This window comes from Prionailurus viverrinus, chromosome B1 (genome assembly GCF_022837055.1).
Source record: "Prionailurus viverrinus isolate Anna chromosome B1, UM_Priviv_1.0, whole genome shotgun sequence".
In the NCBI taxonomy this organism is placed as follows: Eukaryota; Metazoa; Chordata; class Mammalia; order Carnivora; family Felidae; genus Prionailurus; species Prionailurus viverrinus.
The window spans coordinates 76,448,621-76,473,074 of NC_062564.1; the positions used below are offsets into that span (position 1 = coordinate 76,448,621).

General features: G+C 37.8%; 1 protein-coding gene across 3 annotated transcripts in view; it reads left to right on the forward strand.

The window, feature by feature from the left end:
• Positions 1-24,454, forward strand: part of SH3D19 (SH3 domain containing 19) — a 186,401-nt gene that overhangs the window by 75,099 nt on the left and 86,848 nt on the right. For all 3 annotated transcript variants that reach the window (XM_047856843.1, XM_047856844.1, XM_047856845.1), the window contains exon 2: positions 15,631-15,670. In XM_047856843.1, the coding sequence (XP_047712799.1) occupies positions 15,631-15,670 (40 nt within the window). The remainder of the gene's footprint in view (positions 1-15,630; positions 15,671-24,454) is intronic.

Consider the following 24,454-nt stretch of genomic DNA (forward strand, 5'->3'; position numbering starts at 1 on the left):
ATATATTAAGTTCTAAGGGTAGATTATTTCTTTATACCTTTTCATTGGTCATTTCTTGAGCGTCTTTTCCCCTTTATTATCTCTATTCTCTTCTCCTGAAATGCTAACTTTAGGAATGATGTAGACCTCCTGAATCTACTCTCCATTGCTCTTAATTTTTTTATCTTCCATCTCTGTTTTTGACTTGTGTTCTTTAGAATTTTGTTGACCTGTTTTAAAAAAATTTTTTAACGTTTATTTATTTTTGAGAGAGAGACAGAGCACGAGTGGGTAAGGGGCAGAGAGAGAGGGAGACATGGAATCCAAAGTAGGCTTTAGGCTCCAAGCTGTCAGCACAGAACCCGATGTGGGGCTTGAACTCACAAAGTGCGAGATCATGATCTGAACTGAAGTTGGACGCTTAACTGACTGAGCCACTCAGGTGCCCCTGTCAACCTGTTTTTTTAGATTGCAAATTCAGTTTTCTGCAGTGTCTATTCTGTTACTCAGCCTACCTGTTTAATCTTTTATATTCATAATCATAAATTTAATTTCTAAGAACTGTTTCTTATTCTGTGGTTGTTTCTTTTCCATGACAAACTAATCTCTCTCTCTCCTTTTCTCTCTCTCTCTCTTTAATAGATATAACCTGCTTTTTCATCTTTGAGGATACCACTTAGAATATTTTAAACATTCTCTTCTATTCCCTAAATGTTTCTTTTTGATCCATAATTGCTCATTCATTTTGCACTTTCCCTTTTAAACCATTGATTTTTTTCCTTAGATGTTTGATTAGCATTGGTCATAGGTACATGTTGATGAATAAAAGGCTAGATTGGCTGATACATACATAGTGGTTTCATTTTCCAGGAATGCTTTCCTCTGAATGACATAACTAAAGTGTGTCAATGGTGTCTTAATGGGGTATGCTAGCAAGGGGATTTTTCTGTAAAGGAGTTGGAAGGCAAGGTCAGACCCTTAAAATTGCCAAAGTAAGGAAGTTACTATTCTATGGGTGAGATGTATCTAGAAATGGAGTGGTTTACTGTATTACACCTGTGGAACCTGTCTTTTCTCTCTGTCTCCCAACAATTTCTGGGTCTGAAGTTATTTTAAATCCTAACTTACCCTAAACTATACCCCCGCCCCCCACCAGTTCCCCAGTCCCCTCCTGGGCCTCTTCCTAGGCAGATCCCCAACTTTGTCAGGATAGCAGTACCAGATGTAATTGGTTGTCGAACAGGCTGACCAGTGCTGAGCAGCTGGATCTGGTGATCTGAGTACAGCTCTAAGTAACTATCCTCATGGTTGTCTAAGGGCCCAGCTTTTATTCTTTGACTCAGAAGGAGCTCCCTAGAGAGAATTCATGTTTAACCTCTGATGTCTTTGACCTTGGTTTCAAATTTCTTAGGATGTCTCATCCATTGATGACTCCCATTCTTGTTTTGTTTTTGTTTAAGTGTTGTTATGGTTCGACTCATATTTTTATTTTTTTGTTTTATTGTCAATTTAGTTTAGAGGCAGTGGGGTGGATGCAATTACTTCTTCCACCATCTTGAATGAGTCAAGTAAACATTTCTGTATGTTTTTTTCACTTAGAAGCCTCACACCTTTATCCATACTCTGTTGAACTCATAAATGTTAGTAGCATAAGATTATTGATAGCACTAGGTAGTGAATATCATCCTAAACATAATATATTCCTACCCATCCCCTTCTTTTGCTTTGTTTCTAACCTCAGTTAATGGTAGTATATACCATGCACCATATCATGACTCCTGCTTCCTCCCTCAACGCATATTGTCCATTTCTAATCCTGTTTGTTTCTACTCAACCCTCCTACTTTCATTTCCTCCTACCCTTTTCTCACAAGATTTTCTTGTTTATACTGTTTTTAGTGGTCTCTCTTCTTTCATTCTCCACCCCTCCACCCCAGTGCATTCCACCACGCTACTCTTTCTTCTTTGCCTACAGAAAAGTACAAATGCTAACATATAACATTCATGAAGTGCTGCAAAAGATCCTGAATTAATTTTGTAATATCATTTCCCAATATATTTTCCTCACACACTAAAATATACCTACAACTGGATTACTCAGTACTTTCCCTCAGTTATTTGTGCTTTCACTACTATTGTATATAGTTCTCCTAAACTCAGATGGTTTTCATCCCATATTTACTTCTCAAATTTTGCCAACTTAAAGTTATGCTCAAACCAAATGCCATCTATTCTAGCCTTGAAGATTTCTTAGCCACCGCTAAACCGTCCCTTATAATTGATATTTTAGTAGCTCCTGGGCATTCATTGATTTAATATTCACCATTTGATTATTCACTAGAAACCCTGTAAGTTCAAGTAATTTTCGTGTCAGCTGAGATAGGAATTTTTTATTCCTGTTGTAAGTCAAGTATACCAGTACAAATGATTGATAAAACTGTAGTGAAAGTTGAAAATGCAGTTAACTCATGCTATAAAGATATGCACAGGAAATACATGGATTTTGGTGAAATTGTTATTTGAGAGAGGTCTGGGAATTGGACAAATATCTTTGTTAAGGTTTTCTAGATTCTTACAATTCTCATGACATTATAGTTAAGAATGTTAAGGTTCTTCTGCACTTTCTGTACTCGAAGTATGCATTAGAAATGGTTTGCTATTGTGTCTCAACATATATTATAAGTTTGTTGAACTGAGCTTTTTTTGTGTTCCAATTGTATTCCACAGTCTCTTATTCTCTTAAGGCAGTCAGCATTATCACTGATTCTTCTTGCTCTGGGCCAGAACTGGGTACATCAGAGAGGTCTGTTCCTGATCAAACTGAGCCTGAGGGTGGCTAAGATTGATCTCACTTACCTGCTTCTGCAGGTGTTTCATTCATGGCTCTGTGGGGAGAAAAGATGTAATACCTTACTCAGGTTTCTGATAAAGTAGAATTGGATCTTTATTTAATGTCTTCATTGCTGGATCCACTGACCAAATGGAAGTGTCCACTGTTTCTCAGACCTATTTTTTAATCACTTGTGGTGCAGGAATGATGCAAACAAACATATTTCAAATGTGTCTGAGTCTGGGTGTGGAGTAGTGTGGAAATCTTAGATAGCGATGACAGGCAAACCCAAGATATCTGAAAGTCTGGTTTACATAAATGACACATTAGCTTCCCCAGAGCCAATTTCTGATATGTGGCTAATATAGCTTATATTTCTTCCTTCTCACTGCTCAGTGTTTGTGTTAACTATCATTAAGAGTGGATTTTGTGTTGCAATTAAAAGGTGGTGGCTAATTGTATTTGGAAAGAAAATCACCAGCACCCAGATTGGTGTTGTATAAAAAGTTTAATAATTACGTTAGGTCATTATATTCTTTTCTAAACACTTCACTCTGAAGGTATAGGAATTAACAAACAGTATTCCAAACGGAATTCATACTTGCCTCATAATCTGTTCAGTTTTATAATGAATTGTCCCTATCATCATATACCTATATCCATACTCTGTTGAGCCCATAGCTTAAATGTTAGTAGCAGAAGATTATTGATAGCACTAGATTGTGAAATGGAGCTATTCTCCCAGTGTAGGTATCTTGTCATAAGACAAGACACCCAAGTGCAAACTCTTCCATATTCTTAGGAATTTATGAGAGGGTGTTTTGTTTTGTGGAGCTGAAGAAAACTGCAGAGACAGTTGGAAGGAATTTGAGGCCCTGTGTTCAGTCTCAACAACACACTATCTGATACTGAAATATAGGTGTGGCTTGTGGTGAACAGCATTTCTACATTTTTACCCTTGTAGTTTATCAAACGAGTTGGGACCTCCAACCCTCTGTTACAGAGGGACTTGGGATTCTTCAGATCCAGGTTTGAAAATTTATACTCCCTCTTTATTTAACTAGCTTCTCTGAGACTTTGCTTCTTATCAGTAAAGTGGAAAAGACTTACATCATGGGAGTTCCATGAAGATTAAATGAGAATATATTAAAATGCCTCTAACATAATAAAGACTCAGTGAAAAATAGCTGTCATTGTTGTCATTGTTGTTATGCTGATAGCTAATTCTTGTATTTATCTCAGCTGTGTTTTGTGACCTGGGAGCCACTGAAGATGAATCCCCTTGTGTAGCTTCCTGTATTTCTTTGTAATAATTGCGTTGCTCTTTTCCTCCCCTTAAACAGCGCATTTTTCATTACATGAATATAGTGTTTGCTAATACTACAACTCTGAAGCCACACTTCAAAATGCTTTTATTTCAAATCAAAATTATTTGAAGCCTTTGCATGGTAATGCACAGTCTTCTGCACGAATTAATAACACACCCCACCCTTCTGCTCCCTCAGCCCCCAAAAGAAACACCAGACAATATAGTGGCATTTTAGCTCTGTTGATTTCCAATTTGCACAGCTGTTGGAGAGAACTCATACCAGTATATTCAGTGACAGATAGGTTGTACATACTGTGTGTAAGGTGCTCTGCTGGCCATTACAAGGAATATAAAGGCCCTATCTTTTTTTTTTTTTTTAATTAAAAAAAAATTTTTTTTTCAACGTTTATTTATTTTTGGGACAGAGAGAGACAGAGCATGAACGGGGGAGGGGCAGAGAGAGAGGGAGACACAGAATCGGAAACAGGCTCCAGGCTCTGAGCCATCAGCCCAGAGCCTGATGCGGGGCTCAAACTCCCGGACCGCGAGATCGTGACCTGGCTGAAGTCGGACGCTTAACCGACTGCGCCACCCAGGCGCCCCTAAAGGCCCTATCTTATAGGAACTTATAAAGTGAAAGCAATAGGATACGGATAAAGGCAATTATAAAGTGATTCAAAATGTGCTGAGTGCCAACAGGTGCTAGGCACTGTGTGGTGGTGGGGGTGGGGAAGCATTATTTCTGCCTGTGGGGAATCAAATAAGGCTTCAAAGTTGACATGGCAGATGTCTCTCAGGCCTCCTCTTAAAGATCCTGTGTCTCGGGCATCTGGGTGGTTCAGTCGGTTGGGAGTGCAATTTGTGATCTCGGCTCAGGTCATGATCTCACGGTTCAAGGGATCAAGCCCTATGTCGGGCTCTGCGCTGGCAGTGCGGAGCCTGCTTGGGATTCTCTCTCCCTCTGGTGCACGCTCTCTCTCTCTCTCTCTCTCTCTCTCTCCCCTCCTCTCCCCTTCTCAAAATAAATTTTTTTTTAAAGGTTTCTGTGTTTTTTTTAGAACTGTGAAAAATCAGAACTGGACACTTATTTTAGAGGCATTCTGCAGTTAAAGAATATAATGAGACAATTGGGCATTCTCCTTGCTTGTGTCCCAGTAGCCTTTTGAAGGTGTTTGTGTGGATGGAAGTTTGTTAATAAAGTGGAGAGGAAGGAGACAGGTGGGCTTGAATTTGCAAGCAATGTGGTGTACAGAGAATACATTCTCAATTCCTAGGTAAGGTAATGTGGCAAGGCCTGAATGTGGCTTTACCTTTTCTCAGTTGAAAGGAAAAAAATTCATCATTCTACAGTAGAGACCAAGAGTGCCCCACTGTGGATAAAAATTGGTTTGAGGACTCAATCAGAAAAATCCTTTATCTGTATAGGACAAGTTTGCACAGGCAAATGATCTTACATCAGAGTGAAACGTACAGTATTTGGAATATTGCGATCTTCCCTTTGTTTCCTGCTACCCTGTAAATAAAGGAGTCTCTTGGTTAGAGTGGTTTCTGATATTTGCTCATTTTGCAGAGACAGGTGTAAAAAGGTAAAACTTTGTTGTAGCATCTGCGAATTAATCAAAACTAAAGGAAGAACAGAATGTAAGAATGGGCCTTTTGTCCTTTAAAGAAAAAATAATAATCTTTATTTTTACCCTAACAGCTGAAAAAGCAACCTGTGATTAAAGATATTATCTATCCTTTGACACCTGAAATAACAATTTTAATCCTTATTTTCTGGATTCTTATAAAAGAAATTCATACTATCCTAAGATATAGATGCCATTTGCTCTAATTTTATAAACATATATAAATATTTATAATATATTACAAATATATAAATATTTTACCTATTTAGGTTATTTCTTTATATCACTCATTAATCCTACAGAGGAAATTTATTTTAAAGTTCTTGGGGCTCAGAAAATGATTGTGAGGGCTAATTCTGACAGGATGGACTGGACTTCAAGGCATGGGAGGGATGGTGATCCTTAGTTGGCACAGTTTGCATTCTGAAGGAACTGCCTCTGTCTGCCTTTGAGTTCTCTTTCTCCTTTCTGCTGCTTACTTTTAGGGCTTATTTATCACTTCTGTCAGAAGCTGCAATGGGAAAATGAAGAAAAGTGAAAGTGCAGATTTATTAATTTTTTATAGTTAGCCCTTGGTTCAGAAGGGTAAGAGGCTGGAGCGATTAGGTAAGGGAGGGTTTGGAAATTATTTATTAGTACAGTCCTGTCCTCTTGACCAGTAATAAGCAAGAAAAAAAATTCTACAGAATTAAAAAATCCATACTGGACACAGGGTAATTAACCTTTTTAGATAATTCTACTCACAGTATTATGAACTCTATGAGTATTGTTTCCCTGATATTATCATCATGATAGTAGACATTTATTGAGCGCCTTTCTTAGTCAGCAATCTTACTATGCTTTTTTTATTATTAATTTTCTTCTTTTTTTTTCTTACATGTTTATTTTTTTTTGAGAGAAAGAGAAAGTGCATACATGAGCAGGGGAAGGGGAGAGAGGGAGAATCCCAAGTAGGCTCCATGATGCCAGCACAGAGCTGACGTGGGGCTTGATCCCACAGAATGCGAGATCATAACCTGAGCCGAGATCAAGACTCAGACACTTAACCGACTGAGCCACCCAGGGACCCCTTCTTTTTCTTCTTCATTTTTTTTTTAAGTTTTTTTATTTATTTTGAGAGAGAGAGATGGGGGAAGAGTAGAGAGAGAGATGCCCAAGTAGGCTCAATGCTGCCAATGCAGAGTCCAATGCGGGGCTCACACTCATAGAACCTAAGCAGTTCTATGACTTAAGCAGAAACCAAGAGTGGGACGCCTACCCAGCTGAGCCACCCAGGCTCCTTTGTACTATCCTTTATATGCATTTCTTTATTTACTCATTCAATTTAATGAGATCGGTAGTACTCTTACTCCCTTTTAGAGATGTAGATACTGAGGCTTACATATCTTGCTAAAGCTTACATATCTTCTTGCTGAAGCTTACCATGTCTTGCTGAAGTCATTCAGGTAATAAATGGTGAAGCAAAAAAACTCAAAACAAGGCTTGTCTGACATGGAGTGCCTGCACTTAATCTTTGGGTTGTCATACTGAAATATGTATTGATTTCCCTTTACAGGCATGACCCAGTAATAGATACCTGGAGGCACTAAGTATACTCCCCTTTGTGGAACAGTGTAATTCTAAGATGCACAAATGAACCTAAACAATGGCAGAATCAAAGATAAATAAGTGAAATGATTATAGAAAGGACATATTTAATATAATCTTAAAAGATCAGAGCTTGACCTGATTGGATTGGAATGGAGATTCCTACACTTTTTTGTTTTTGGATCTGGCCCTACACCAGTAGGAGTTGAGTTCAGTAGAAAAGTGCCATCTACATGTCAGGCATGGTGCTGGCCGTGGAGATCCAAACCCAAGCTCTGTGTGAGGGACTTTGATTTTCCAGGGGAGTGGATGGTGATGATAAGATAACACTGTGTGCCAATGGACCAGATATCAAGTCTGATTTTGTAAGAAACATTTCGTCCTCAAAATAGTTTGGGAAATGTTGTGTTAAAGTTAAACAAATTTTTTTAATTGCAAGATTTCTCAGAGCCTTTAAGATACTAATATGCTTTGTGACTACCAAGAGGTTATTATAACTTGGGAAACACTGAAAGAAATGCCCGTTATTAGGTCACTCTCGCAAGTTACCTTTCTTGTGGCATCTTAACTCAAGGTAAAATTTATGACTCCGTTAGAAAAACCCTTAGAAATGACCTAGTATCTTGAATATGGGTCTAATATTTTTAATTTGGTAGTTGAGAGAATAGAAATTTATATTTAACTAAAAGGTCTTTTTTATCCCTTCTTGAATCACAAGTTTCACTTGCTGAAAAGGTGTGATTTGATAACAAAGAGAGGTCTGAAAGTAATTATTAAGACAATCATTAGGGAGCCTGAGGTGGGAACAGCAAGGAGAGTTGATGCCACCCTGTTACTAAGCCTGATTCCATATCTGCTCACTCGTCACCTTGCTCCCAGGACCTGAGTGGCACTGAATAAAATGTCCATCTTCCTAAAGTTTCTACCAAATGCACCTTGGGATGAAAAGGGGCAGTGGCTCTGATTTTTCATCTCTGAAACTACTAACTTAAAAAGCCTGATTCAATAGTGAGTCAAACTCAATAATCATAATGATTCAGTTGGACCATTTTTAATGTTTACTTGTTTTTGAAAGAGAGAGCATGAGCAGGGGAGGGGCAGAGAGAGAGGGAGACACAGAATTAAGCAGGCTCCAGGCCCTGAGCTGTCAGCACAGAGCCCGACACAGGGCTCAAACCCATGAACTATGAGATCATAACCTGAGCTAAAGTTGGACACTTAACCAACTGAGCCACCTCGGCATCCCTCAGTTGAACCATTTAAAAAAATAACTTTTAAAGTAGCAGTCTGTTGCTAAATAGATGATTCTCCTTCAAGTTGAAATGTGCTGTGATTTCTTCTCCTATGTGTGGTTTGGTTTGGTTTGGTTTGGTGAGAGCTACATTGAGACCAGAGTAGACCAAATGTGGCTCATTATAGGGCAGAGGGGATTCTTAGATTACTACCATGTTTATAAAAAGTAAAAAATGTATGGGAATATTTAGGTAGACACATTTTTAAGAGATTAGAGTCCTTAAGGGGCACTAAGGAATCTACTCCTGAAATTATTGTTGCACTATATGCTAACTGATTTGGATGTAAATTTTAAAAAATAAAAAATAAAATAAAAAAAAAGAGAGATTAGAGTCCTGTTAGGGTTGCCTGGCTGATACAGTCAGTAGAGCATGCTACTCTTGATGTTGGGGTCAAGAGTATCCACTGGGTGTAGGGCTTACTTAAAAAAAAAAAAAAGACAGTCTTATAGTCTTGCCTTCATCAGACATGCTGATTAGATAAGGGGATATAGACCCATGCCTAAAACCTTAAATAATAAGACACACTGTCGTGGTAAGTGTCAATTTAGATAGTATGAGAATTCACGTAGGATGTGGTAGGCAGAATAATGTTGCCCCTTCAAAGATGTCCATGTCTTAAACCCTGGAACCTGTGAGGTTGTTATATTGTGCGGCAAAGAGGAGTTAAGGTTGCTAATCAACTGACCTTGAGATGAATAGATAATTTTGGATGATCCTGGTGAGCCCAGTATAATCCTTCGTGTCCTTTAAAGTGGAAAATGGAGGCAGAAGAGGTCCGAGTGAGAGAGAGAGAGACTTAAAGATGCTGCATGGTTGGAGGAAGGGGCCACAACCCAAAGAATGCAGGTGATCTTAGGAAGTTAGAAAAGGCAAGGAAACAGATTCTCAGTTTGAGCCCTCAGAAGGAATGTGGCCCTACAAACACCTTGACTTTTAGCCTAATGAGACCTATTTTGACTTCTGGCCACTAGAACTACATAAGATAGTAAATTTTTGTTGTTTTAAGCCACTAAGTTTGTGGTAATTTGTTACAGCAGCAATAGGAAACTAATACAAGGATGCTGAAAAGAAATGGGAGTCAGGGACATTTCATGAAGAAGGTGGTTTTTGAGCTAGGCATTAAAGATAGGAAGAATAGTAGTAAGAGAGTCATACAGTTTATCTTCCAGGTACTAAGTTCTTTATACCCTTTATATCCTTTAGCTCATTTATCCTCACAAAAGCCATCAGGATAACATTCTGCCCCATTGTGTAGATGAGAAAAACAATGTTTAGAGACTAACTTAATGTAGTCACTACAAGGCAGTACCAGTCACTACCACTAGTAAATAGTTGCCCTTTTAACAACATGATGACAGTTGACATTTATTGAGTGCTTACTTTGCCCAGGCAGTGCTAAGGATGTCACTGACATTATCTCATGTAATCCTCTTAGACTCTGTGCATGTAGTAATTCATAATTTTTCTGAGGCATGGATTTGTCTGGCCAGTACCATGGCTGAAATGGAGGAAAAGAGACTAGAACCAGAAAATCCAGTCAAGACACATCAGTCTGACAAGTGCTGATCAGAATGTAAAATATAGGTAAAGACAGTAGGCATGGGAAAGAGAAAGCAGATTCCACAATCTGCTTCTTTGTTGAAACATAACTCCTTATTGAAAAAAACTTCCCTTCCATCTCTTAATTTCTCCTTCCCTGTGTGGTTAAGGTGCTACATTTTAATGAGTTTAGGCATTTTACAATGAAAATTAATGAAAGGTGTCAGTATTGACAGTGCTGTAGACCAAACTTTTCCACTTACCCACAAAAGCGTGGGTAGCAGTCACGTAAACTTCTCTATAATATGTCTCATTTCTCTCCCACAGTGGTACCTCACCGAGATGGTCTTTAATTTCTTGGTGTAGTAGTAACTTTAAGTTCAACGACAGCAAATGTGTATTTATTGAAAATGTACCATTTAAAAGAACAATATACTATTTACTATGGGAGTCTCAAAAGTGACTGAAAATGAGTTTGGAAACATACCTGAACAAGGGTGGTGAAATGGAATCCAAAGGAGGAGATGAATAAGTATTACTGTCAGTAATTTTGTAGATTGAACCCTGGCTTCTTTTCGAGTAGACATATATTTGTAGTTTTCTTTGCCTAAATAAAAGAACTATGTAAAGACTTTAGTAAAGTGTCTGAAACTCTGATCTCATATATGTACAATTCCATCCATGGTCTATTTGAGTGGAACTACTTTCACAATCTTTTAATGAGTCACCAAAGTAAGCTTCATGAACCATAAATATCTTCTAATGGATGGATCCATTGTTTTATTTATTCTAATAAATAAAGGGGTAATGATAGTATTGCTCCAAGAGTTCTTTTTCAGAATGTGTTGATCCTTTAGTTAATACTGATTGGCACACAGCATTTTTGTAGGTTTGATTGATTTAAAAAGATAATATAGCGATGTCTGGGGTGGCTCAGTCGGTTAAGTGTCCCAACTTTGGCTCAGGTCATGATTTCGTGGTTCATGAGTTTGAGCCCTGTGTCTGGCTCAGTGCTGACAGCTCAGAGCCTGGACCCTGCTTCGGATTCTGTGTCTCCCTCTTTCTCTGCCCCTCCCCTGCTTGTGCTCTCTCTCTCTCTCTCTCAAAAATAAATAAATGTTAGAAAATAATAATAACATACTATATACTCTCAAGCTGGAACTTGACAATAATACTTGGGAGTACGGTTCAGAATCCTTTCATAGATAATACTAATTTTAAAGATAATATTCATTTTAATACTCCAGTATGAGGTACAAGACAGATTGCATTATACCACTTCTTAATTACATTGTGAGCATGTCTGTGTGTATTCATTCATGTAGTTTGAGTCTTCCCAGTAATTTCAAAGAACGATTTAGGACTTTTCACTGCCAACTTGAGTTAGTAGTCTGAGTTCCCTACCCAATGGGGTTTGATTTTTCTATCCAGCAAAGTGATCAAAGCCAAATCCTCAAAGCCTGAATGTCTTACCATGGATTCTAATAAGTTCTAAGTTAGCCATTCTTCATGGTTTTAATCAAAGCAAAAGATGACATTTGCATTTTTGTCATCTTCATTTCAAAGTGTTTGTCCTATTATTAGATTCAGAATCATCCTGGATGGGTTACACATCAGTAGACTCTGCCTACCCATTCCCCCAAAACTGTCCCTGCCAGAACAGGAGCCCATTTCTATGTAAGTGGAATGTGACCTAAATATGTAAACTTTGAATCCATGTATGTCCATATTACTTAGAATCAGAAGTCATCATGGCAGGAAAATTTGGGTAATCTGGAGTTCTCATACTGAGTCGAGGACCCATGATAGCTTCCTACCACTCTCCTGATCTCTGTCCCTTTGATGTGCCATGGGTTCCCGCATTGCCTCCTTTACATCTGCCAACAGCATTTACACACATACAGCCATCAGCCCCCTTTGCACTAGTTCTGCCTCATTTTCTGCCTCTTTCTGTTTGCGGGGTATTCTTCCATTTCCTCAATTAGCTTTATTTACCAGGAAACATGGATGAGTAGGAATAGGGAACGCAAGCATGTTTTCTCTTTCTCCCTCCCCACCCTGTGTGTGTGTGTGTGTGTGTGACATATACCTACAAAACCAAGAGACTTTTACATAACAATCCCGCCGTGCTGACTTTCACATTGAGAGTGTATTGGTGAACTTTAAGTGACCTAAATCCTCATGCTCTGCATGGTGGGCCCCTGGAGTGAGTGCATTACCCACAGCAGATGTGCAGCATTTGGCAACTAAATTTTAGAGCATTCTTATTTTTAATAACTCCTTTTTTTCACATAAATGGTTAAGACTTTGGTCTCATAAGTTATTTGTATGATTTCTAAGTATATAAAAGTTCAGGAATCCTTTGCAAGTATATTCTTTCCTAATTATTTAAAAATTAGAAACTCTGGAAAAAATCGGGGATGTGTGCCAAAGAGTATTTGATCTGAAATAAATAAAATCCATATGCTTAAAGCACTATATATACTTAAGATGAAATTTCCATATTTGCTATGAATTTGTTTTCATTTTTCTTAAGGGAACTTTATCCGAATGTTTTGTTATTGTTGGCAAGATCCAGATCCTGAATCTCCCTCAGTGCTTTGTTTTGTTCAGTCTTGGATTTTGGACGAAAATAATAGCCGTTTATTAATTTGCCAAAAATTCAGCATCACCACTAATGTTATTTCTTGACGATTACACAATTGTCTTGGCTGTCATAAAAATTACTTTGCTTCAAAGTAAGTATATAAAAATTTGTATAGACACACAAATACACAATAGACACATGTTACATATATGTATATTCAAGCAAAAAGATAACTTATGTGGGCACCTGAGTGGCTCAGTAGGTTAAGCATCTGACTCTTGATTTCAGCTCAGGTTATGATCTCACGGTTTGTGATTTCGAACCCTGTGTCAGGCTCTGTGCTGATAGCTCAGGGCCTGCTTGGGATTCTCTCTCTCTCCTCTCCCTGCCCCTCCCCTGCTCTCTCTCTCTCTCAAAATAAATAAACATTAAAAAAATGTTTTAATAAATAAAAGATGGCTATGATAAAATGTGAAATCCAATTATTAGCACACTTTGAGAAAAAATAAAAAGACAAGAACATGTGTTTTAATTTGTTTTCCATTGTCAAGAGCTGGGGAATGGGGAATATTGTGAGTAATGGATAATTTACCCTTACCCTCAAACTCTGAAATATATGGGTCTTAGGAGTAGCATGCTATAGTCACTGTGTATGTATATTTCCATAGGAATATAACACTGAGTGAATTTGGGAGGGAATGTTTAAAGTGTCTTCCAAAAGATTATCAACTAGTTCAGTAGAGGTACTGTACTGAGGCATTTGTATCTTCTTAGAGCACAAAGTATAAAATGACTGTAGACTTTACTGTTTTAACCAAGAACGAAGGAGAGCTATGAACCATTCACTTCCTGAGTGGACATGTTCCAGCTGTGCAGATTGGTCATAGCACATCTGCCAATCAGAACAGGCCCTGGAGGGAAGCCCTCGGGTGCTGAGTCTTGTTTACTTGCATTGTGACTCTGTTTCTCCCCTCCTGTGTTGTACCAGTAGGGAGTCTTGTAGGGGGGAATTTGCTATTACATGACTAAATAAACTCTATGAAACTAGGATCACAGCCACATCAAATGGTATTACGGGCAGACTTTTAGCTCATCTTTAGCCACAGGTAAGAGTTGTTGCTTTTTTATATGAGGAAACTTGATCTGCGTCCAGTTTATAGCTTTGCTTTGAGATATTTTACTTTTGTTAGCAGAACTAGCAGCCTATTACTGAAGAGGAACGATTGAAAACAATAATGATTAAATTGTGCGCTTTGTTGCTAGGACTTTAAATCTTTAGTGCTCAACAAATGAAAAACCATGGTATTTTTATTTGAGGGGGTGTAAAACTAAATTAAAACGAAAGTTTTAAAAGCGGCAGTAACACTAGGTCACTGTGTAGAGAAACTGGAACCAGAAGCATATTAACGTTGTGCATTTTGGAGAGCATTATATCTAAACAAACATGTTTTATTGTGAATCTTCCTACTTGTTAGTCTTTCAGAAAACATACTTCTTGTGTACTAACGCCTTGGTTTGAAAAAAATTTCGTTTTCATTATGAACCTATTCAGAAAGAATTGATACATATATTTAACTATGTGAATCCTATACGTTTTCTTCCATAATTCTCTCTAGAAGTTTTATAGTATGTTTTTATTATAAATCTTTATGCTGCTCCACGAGCATAGGGGGAAATAAAAGAGTTCCTGTCTAATCTTTGTTTTGCCATTAAATTCTATATTGTTAGTATTAATTCAGAAGATACTTTGGAAAACTATATTTTGATAACATTGCATGAGATTTTTAAAAAGTCATTGCATAGGGTTTTATTGTGGCGTATACATTGCTTTCTGTTGTTTTTCCTTAACACTGAGACCTTTTCCCTTTGTTTATTTTTAAGCATGTACTGAAAAAAAAATTGTTACTTGGAGTAAAAAAAAAAAAAGACAACCTGTGGATTTTGTAGTTCTCTCTCTTGTATATAATAGTCTTCAGTGGATTAACAACATTTTACAGAGTCCCAAGAGACACTTTTGAAAACTTCAAGCAGCCATGCTCTTGTCAATTACCTTATAGCAAAGTGTCTCACCCTCAGGACTATTGACATTTTGGGTGAGATAATTCTTTGCTATAGGGTGCATTGTAGGATGTTTAACCGCATCCTTGGTTTCTCTATCCACTAGATACCAGTAGCTCCCTCTTACTCAGTTGTGACAACCAAAAATGTCTCCAGGCATTGTCAAGTGTCCCCTGGGGGAGGAGGAGTGAAATTGCCCCTAGTTGAGAGTCACTGCCCTCTATAGCACATTAGACCTAATTATCAGTGAGACCTTGAAATCCAACTTCTGAACAGTTTTGGGCAATAGAGAGTTAAGAATGAGGCTGTATGGGTCTCAGTATGTTTGCAGATGTTGCTGTAGCTGACTGCTCATTTTTTTTCCCCTCCCCATCCTGTTGGAAGCTTTTGCCAACCATGATTCATGGAATGATTTTTTTGAGCTGAGTAATCTGTGGCTTTTCAGTTTCCTTACTTTCTTTCCTTAGCTAAATTTGTTTGGGTTTTAGCAAAGTGTTTAAAACAGCAAAGATCTTTGTTTTGGGTTTTTTTTCTTTCACAGCAAAGATCTTTGGAAATGAAATAATACATGTAATAATATACTTTCCAAGTAGATGATTTTAACCAACCATAAAAATTTTACATGCCTGTCTTTGTATCCTTTGTACCTCTTCTGTAAGATCCTCTCAACTCTGATGAAGAGCCTTATACAGGGGAAGACACAGCAACCTTTGAACAGTGCTTTGTGAAATCTAATGGTGTAGCAGCTGGTATTTAAGAACTTTTTTTCCAGGGCTTCTGAAGAGCATTTTGACATGTAACTGTCTTCTTTCTTTACAGATTGCAACGAACGAAATAAACCAGAGCATCGTTCTTCAAGGTATGAGTTTACACTATTTAATAATTCTGTATAACACTTCTCATTTGGAAAATATTTGGAGGTAGTACAAGTATTCCTTATAGAGTTCTTGTATATTTGAATCTGTGGCATTCAGAGAAGCTTCACAAGGGAAACATTTCTTTTTATTCCCTGAACATATTCTTTATATTTCATGAACAAAAATTCTTTATGAAATTATTGATTATACCTGAAAGACATACTTAATTTTGAGTATTCCTATCAGTGACAGGCAAATCTTTATAAAAAAAAAAATTATTTTATCTCTATTTCCTTCCTTTGGTGGTTTTCTTTGACCGATATTTTTATAAGTGTGCATTTCTTTTTTCCTAATTATAAAACTAACATGGGCTCACTGTAGAAATATTTAAAAATTTTTTTTAAATACAAAGTATTAAAAAACAAAGCAAAACAGCTTGTCTTCCATTAGCTACAGATGGCTGGTTACTGCTAAAAAACTTGTGCAGTTCTTCTAGTTTTTGTCAGTATATATGTATTCCAGTTGAATTCTTTAAGTTCCTGTTAACATAGTTTCAAAGGGCGGGAAGCCTGTTTCACTAAGCCTCTCACTCACACTGAGAGTGTATTTCAAACAAGACCTTCACCAGCACTGAAGAGTATTCTTAAAAATCCTTGTCAAACTTACAGGTAGAAAATTCTGTACCTTCTACTCCTACACCAGAATGACAGGCCTGTGTTCAATTTTTTTTTTCCCTTTAGCCTAGTTCTGTGAAGGATTATAATTTCTTTAATACCATTTTTACCTTATTCCACAGTACATCACTTTTTCTTTGCATTTTGTGTTGTGGGAACTGATAATTTGGTAATAATGCGTTTACTGGGTTGACTGTTCTGATAAACCAAATACTGATGCTTTTTCAAGGTATCAAACCCAGAATGCACTGACCTCAAATGAATAAAAATACAAAATCTATGAAAACTCCATTAGTTGCTCTTCCATCTTGCAGAGATGGTCAGTCAGAACAGGTTAGTGAGACCTAATCTGGGAGGAAAATACAACAGAGTATTTGGAATATAAGGCTGATTTTTTTTTTCCAGGTATAATTCACATATGTAAAAGTTCACACTTCTTGGTATATGATTCTAGGAGTGTTGACAAATACATACAGTTATATAACCACCACCACAATTGTACAAAAGTCTGTAAGACTGATTTTTTTTTTTAATACTTAAAAAATAATAGGAAAAGGCAATGTAAGAGAGAAGACTTTGACAGCGTGTTTAACTGTGAATGGCATGAAGTTGGAATGGTAAAAAAAAACAAAAAACACTTCGTCTGATAAAATCAGGATCCGTAAGACTCTTGGCATACTGAACATTTGACTAAATCAAACCATGTAAGTTTTAATTGGAACAAATATAAATCCTTACACTTAGGTGTGAAAGACCAATGGAACATAAGGAAATAACGGGGTTATATCTATGTTTGGAAAAAAAGTCTTGAAGATTTAGTTCTTCATAAATTTGTCATAAGTCAATAATTTTATGTCATTGCCTACACCTCACTCAAAAATGTCAGCATTGATTTAATTGTACTGAAAGAATTATAATGTCCAATATAAGAAAAGTCATAGCTCTAGACCATAGTTTATGATACTATATCCAATTTTGGATCCACAAGGCCTTGAAAAAGTGAAGTATGCAGTGACTGTCTATATCGATATCACTTGAGGAACTTAAAATCAAAAACAGAGTCCCATACTCTACTCCAGAGATTCCTATTCAGTAAATATGGAATGAGTGGATCCTGGGAATCTGTCTAGTAAAGAAATCCGTCAGTGATTCTGTTGTATAGGCAGGTTGGGAACCACCAGCATTGAAGAAAGCAGCTGAGTTGGGACAGGGAATATGAAAGAGAAGAGTAGGGTAGAAATCAAAGTTAAGTCACAAGAAGACTTGTGTAAGGAGTTTGGTGAATTTAGCCTAGGTGTGCAAGTTAGGGGAGGTATATGGGACAGAAGTAACTGACTTTGAGCACCTCTGAGCAACTGGCTGGTATGTAGAAGACACTAGCAGACTTGTTCCTCCTAAATGCCTGTCCCCACTACCAGGAACCAGGTATCCTCGGAGGAATGGCTGATACCAGGTCTGGGGAGGGGAAAGTACAGGTGAGCCTGGACTCATGGTGTGATGGGAAGAGGAAATGTTCAGCTAATGGGTCATGTCAAAAGGCCTTACAGGGTGCCTAGGGGTGGTTCAGTTTGTTAAGTAACTGATTCTTGATTTCAGCTCAGGTCATGATCTCGAGATTTGTTAGTTTGAGCCCATGTCAGGCTCTGTGCTGACAGTGTGGAGCCTACTTGGGATTCTCTCTTTTCTTCTCTCTCTGCTCCTCCCCCATTCGTGTACTCTCCCTCCCTCCCTCTGTCTCTCTCTCTCTCTCTCTCTCTCAAAATAAATAAATAAAGTTAAAAAGATGAGGAAAATGTATTTTTAAAAAAGCATAGGAGGCGGTTTCAGGAGCCTCCCACTGGCCAAATCTGGGACAATTGGGGTATCAAAAATTTTTTAAATGATAATGGATTCTAACACATTGGATTTTTAAAAAACCATGCAGGAAAGATCATAGAATCAGAAAATCATCATTTTATAATTCTTAGTGTAATAGTTGATTCAGGCAAGGATTATCAGTAGCTCCTAAAAGTTGGGTAAAAAATAGTTGGAGGGACATACATTTACACTGCCTTAAAATTATTTTAAGCTTCCAGTTACAAAGGGGAAATGTACCTTTTCAATGAATAGATCTAGGGATCTCATTCTTAATCAGGCAGTCAACTTATATCATTACTAGTGAGACATCCTGAGAGTATGTGCCTCCACATGGTGCATTAGCAATACACATAGATATCACTTACAGGCTAGTAATCCTGGTAAAACCAGATCATGTAATGAAAAATACTAAAAGGCTAAAAAAAAAAAATCTAGATTAAAAGAGACTGAATTTTTCTTTAAATTGGAATTTTAAAATCCAGATTTTTAGGGGCGCCTGGGTGGGGCAGACGGTTAAGCGTCCGACTTCAGCCAGGTCACGATCTCGCGGTCCGTGAGTTCGAGCCCCGTGTCAGGCTCTGGGCTGATGGCTCAGAGCCTGGAGCCTGTTTCCGATTCTGTGTCTCCCTCTCTCTCTGCCCCACCCCCGTTCATGCTCTGTCTCTCTCTGTCCCAAAAATAAATAAATGTTGAAAAAAAAAATTAAAAAAATAAATAAATAAATAAAATCCAGATTTTTATAAACACTTTGGGAATAATTAGAAAAATTTAAATATGAATTTTACTTTAGATAATATTTTATTAATAAAACTTAGGTATATAATAGGAATGCTGTTTTGTGGGAGAATGTCCTTATTCTTAATAGATGTACAAGAAAGTAATAGAGGTGGTGTAGTCTTATGTTCACAAAATAAATTTCAAGTGATTTATGAGAAGAAAAATGAACAAGAGGTAAAACAGAGTAAATATGGCAAAATAGTAATTGGTGAAAAGATGAAGGGTATGTGGGGTTAATTGTGCTGTTCCTTCAACTTTTTCAGTAGACTTGAAATTTCCAAGTTAAAAAGTAGCAGTGGAGGGAGCTGTTCTGTGTTCCATAGAGTCCCAGAGGGCAGAATGTGCCTCCATGGGTAGAAGTTGAGGGGGGTTATTTCTGCACAATGTGAGAAGGATTTCCTAACAGCTGGTCAAAGATGGAATGGGTCACTCTGTAAGGGAGCATTGTGAAAAGCTAGACGAACTAGTGCTGGGCATAAGAGAAAAGGTTCACACATTGCAAAATTATTATTCTAGGTGGTTCCAGTTTCTTGCTCATTCAATAGCCAATAGGTATTTGTTGAGAGGCCCTAATCTGGGCTCAGGTACCATAGAAAATAAGAAAAAGTCTGAGCACAGAGCACCCATTGTTTTGGATTTACACTCCCAATCTCAGGGATCTAGTCTTCCTAATTTCTGCTTCAGAAAATGCTTGTGGTACTCTTCAGGATATTCAGAAAAGACTCAGATTCTCAAGGACTATGCTACTAGTCCTGGTAAGCTTAAGTATTTAGTACAGTGCCCGGTCCATGATAAGCACTTAATAAGTAAATGTTTGTTGAATAAATGACAGTTGTAGTTCAAAGAGAGAAGGGAAAATGCCACCATTTTTCCCTTGCAAATTGGGAAGAATCTGACTCTGGAAAGCTCACCCATAACTGTTATTGACTATGTTTGTTACAATAAGAAGTAATAAGAAAGGAGAGACGTTTTTCCAGGAAAGGCCATTTTTTTCTGTCCAGAGGTCTGCTGAGACTGGCAGTGACCTGTTCTTTTCCTGCCATTGTCAGACGAGCAGGACTACCCCACCAGGCCTGCGGTGTCAGGCAGAATACCTGCTGCATCAGTAGAGCAGAAAGGGGGGCTCCTGGGTGGCTCAGTCGGTTGAGCGTCCGACTTCGGCTCAGGTCATGATCTCATGGTCCGAGAGTTCGAGCCCCGCATCGGGCTCTGTGCTGACAGCTCAGAGCCTGGAGCCTGCTTCGGATTCTTGTCTCCCTCTCTCTCTGACCCTCCCCCATTCATGCTCTGTCTCTCTCTCTCTCAAAAATAAATAAACATTAAAAAAAATAATTAAAAAAAATAGAGCAGAAAGTAGAGAATATAAACAAAAGTCACTTAATTTTGGTATGTTTGTTGGTTCTCCTCAGGCCACTCATTCAGTAGCAAGAATGATGGTGTGAACGCCAGCAAGGATGAGATGTGTTTCTTTTGTTTGTATTTTTATAAGGCCAAACACTTCTATAGCTTTCCCAGTGAGAAGTGAATAAATCTGGATGTCTGCCTTTCATTTCAGTGCTGAAGGAAGGAAAGCATTACTCTTATCAAGTTAAAAGAAGAGGCCAACACTAAGACCTCAAGCTAAAAATACTGCTTAAGCATCTCTAAGTGGCTTGCTGGATGCTTTTTGATGAGTTTTTGATGTTGGTGTTTAAAAATTTTGCTTATTGCTGATTGAGCTTTGTTGAAGTCAGAAATATTTGGCTTCTTCTTATCTTTTCCTTATTAGTTTAAATACACCATTTACCAAATTGATATCCCATGGAATATTCTTATGTAGGATATTAAGCAGTTTACGAGAAATAAATACTCATGCACAAAAAAGTCCGTGAAAAGGTGAATTAAAACAAAATTAGACAGGGGCTCCTGGGTGGCTCAGTTGGTTAAGTGTCTGACTTTGGCTCAGGTCATGATCTTGCAGTTTGTGGGTTTGAGCCCTGGGTCAGGTTCTGTATGGACAGCTCGGAGCCTGGAGCCTGCTTCGGATTCTGTGTCTCGCTCTCTCTCTGCCCCTCTCTTGCTCATGCTCTGTCTCTCCCTGTCACACACACAAAAATAATAAAACATTTAAAAAAAATGTTTTAAAAGAAAACAAAACAAAATTAGACTTTTTTTTTTTTTTTTTGCTGTGATTCCAGTAAGAGTCTTTGAAACGCTAAAGTACATTATAGAACTCCCAAGTGAAAGATTTACTATGCAGGGCTTTAAAATTTTGTTTGAATTTGTAACTTCCTTTCCCAGACACAACTATTAATAACATATAGGAAAATGTGCTATGAAATGACAGTTTGGGAAACTAATTGAGAGAGAAGTAGGAGCTAAAGATAATAAAGAAAGTTAAGCCCCTGTGGCAAGCAGTGTCAGGAATGGAAAGTTACGAGCTCTTTTTACTACCATACCAGCTCTGAATAATAGATCCCAATGACTTATGGGGGCTGAAATCAGCTACTTTGTCTTAAATGTTTTACCTACTACAAGGAAATAATTTACAGCAGCAAAACAAAACAAAACAAAAAACCCACAAGAAGGCATTGAAATGAGAACCCTAAATCTACTACTCAAGCATTATCATTTGAATCTGTCTTCCAAACACCTTCTTAAAACCACCTTTAAGAAGTTACAATCCCCTTTGACATCTATTTGTAAAATTCAGTGAAATTTCAGAAAAATCACACAAAAAATGTTTGAACTCAACAAAATGAAATTTTAAGGAATAGGAAGAAATACCAAGGCATTTTTGAAGTTCAGAAGACGGAGATGGACTCCTGCAAGTAATTAAGACAGTGTTTTGCCAACAAACAGAAGGACAGGTCAAGGGAGCAAAATAGAGTCCACAACAGACATAGATGGATACACATAGTTCTGTGTCTTATGCTGTAATAGGGGCGGCATTCAGATTAAAGGGGGAAATGGACATGTCAGCAAATGATGCAGGAAAAATAGATTATCCATATTTTTAAAAATTTGGATGGAATTTGTTTTATATAAGGTAGAATCTAAATACATAAAAGTCCAAAAATGAAACTAAAACATTTTGAAGAAATAAATGAGACTATCTTTATGACTTTGGGGTAAGGAATGTGTTCTTAAACAAGGCTTAACAAGTACAAACCACAAAGAAGAGGATTAGTAAATTTATGTGAAAATTTAAACCTTAAGTACATAGGGGTGCCTGGGTGGCTCAGACAGTTAAGCATCTGGCTCTTGATTTTTGCTCAAGTCATGATCTAATGGTTTGTGAGATCAAGCCTTGTGTCAGGTGTGGAGCCTGCTTGGGATTCTTTCTCCCTCTCTCTTTCCCCCTCTCCCCACTTGCACACACGTACCACTCTCTTTCTCTCCCTCAAGATAAATAAATACACATTAAAAAAAAAAACTTTATGTGTATGAAGACCTCAAAAGCATGTGAAAAGCATGGGTATGCAATGCACACAGGCAGCAAAGGTCAGTGTCTATAAATAAATGTGTCCATAAATAAGAAACTACATATCAGAATGAAAAAAGACAGGGAACTATGGCTAGGGAACTCACAAAAGATGAAAGCTAAGTAGCCAACTAATATTTGAAAACCTTATTTATCTTGCTACTATTAAGATATACCAGTGACATGATAATGTGATACTATTTCACTTCTTTCAAGTAGGCACAGAAATCTCAAAAGTTGATGATAACAAGAATGTATGAAAAAATTTGGTGTATCCTATTTAGAGAGCAACTGAGCAATATCTGATGAAGCTGAAAATGCCCATAGCCTACAACCCAGCAAGTATTATATGCCCTCAGGAAATTGTTTCACATGTGCCAGAGAGGAACCACATACAAGAATGTTGGGAGTAGCACTGTTTGGATTAAGGGAATTTACTATATATGGCAACGTAGGTTAATCTCAGAAACATAATTTGGGCTGATAAAAGGCAAGTTGTAGAAAGATAGGTAAAGAATGATACTATTTGTATGAAGTGGAGGTCCGCAAATGGGCCAAATCTGGCCTGCCACCTGTTTTTATAGGAACTCATTCATGCTCATTTGTTTGCATATTCTCTATGGCTGATTTTGCATTTAAACAGCAGAGTTAACTACTTACAACGAAAACCATATGGCCTTCAAACCCAGTGTGGTCTCTGCGCTGACAGCAGAGAGCCCAGTGCAGGGCTCGATCTCACAAACCATGAAATCATGAGCTGAAGTTGGGATGCTCAGCTGACTGAGCCACCCAGGCGCCCCTTGCTTTGCAGATTTCTATTTCATTTTCTCACTTAAGAGTTATACAAGTAGGGGCACCTGGGTGCCTCAGTCAGTTAAGCATCTGACTTTGGCTCAGGTCATGATCTCACGGTTTGTGGGTTTGAGTCCTGTGTCGGGCTCTGTGCTGACCGCTCAGAGCCTGGAGCCTGCTTCCGATTCCGTGTCTCCCTCTCTCTCTGTTCCTCCCCTACTCGTGCTCTCTCACTCTCTCTCTCTCTCTCTCTCTCTCTCTCTCTCTCTCAAAAATAAACATTAAAAAAAAAGTTATACAAGTAATACATGAAAACATTTTTTAGTAGTACAGAAACATGGTGTCTGCCTTTATTCCATAGGCAACTATTTTTAACAGTATAGTGGTTCAGTGTCTATCCTAGTCTACTTTCTATGCATATATATAGTGTATATTCAAGTTATATTTACAATAGCAGGGATGAGTGTGTGTAGTATATATGTATATATGTGTGTGTATATATATGTTTGTATATATTTATGCAAACTTGCCCTTTTCATTTAGATTTTAGAAAGTTTGACCATGTCACTTTCTCCATTATTTTTTTAAACTGCTACATAGAATTTTCTCATGTAATTATATTATTATTTACTTAACTAGCCCTTTATTAATAGCATTTGGGTTGTTTATCAATAGCAGCAGAAATACTGCTGCAGTAAACATCTTTATGTTTGTATCGTGTGCATACATATGTGAGAAAGCCTCTGTTGTTTCTTTTATTTTTTTTTTATTTATTTTTATTTTTTATTTTTTTTTAATGTTTATTTTTGAGACAGAGAGAGACAGAGCATGAATGGAGGAGGGGCAGAGAGAGAGGGAGACACAGAATTGGAAACAGGCTCCAGGCTCTGAGCCATCAGCCCAGAGCCTGACGTGGGGCTCGAACTCACGGACCGTGAGATCGTGACCTGAGCTGAAGTCGGACGCTCAACCGACTGAGCCACCCAGGCGCCCCTGTTGTTTCTTTTAAGTTAGATTTTTTCCCCCCAAGGTTCTATTGAACTCTTACTCTCATTCATAATTATCTTAAGTTTTGAAATGTTATATACCTTACATTTGTACTCTCTTCCCTACTCTCAGGTCGCTTCATTATAGTTTTGTGTCACTGCAGGTTCAGTAGGGTCCATTTCAACCCCCCTCCACATAGTATAGCCTGAAACGTCACCCTGCACAGGGAGACATTC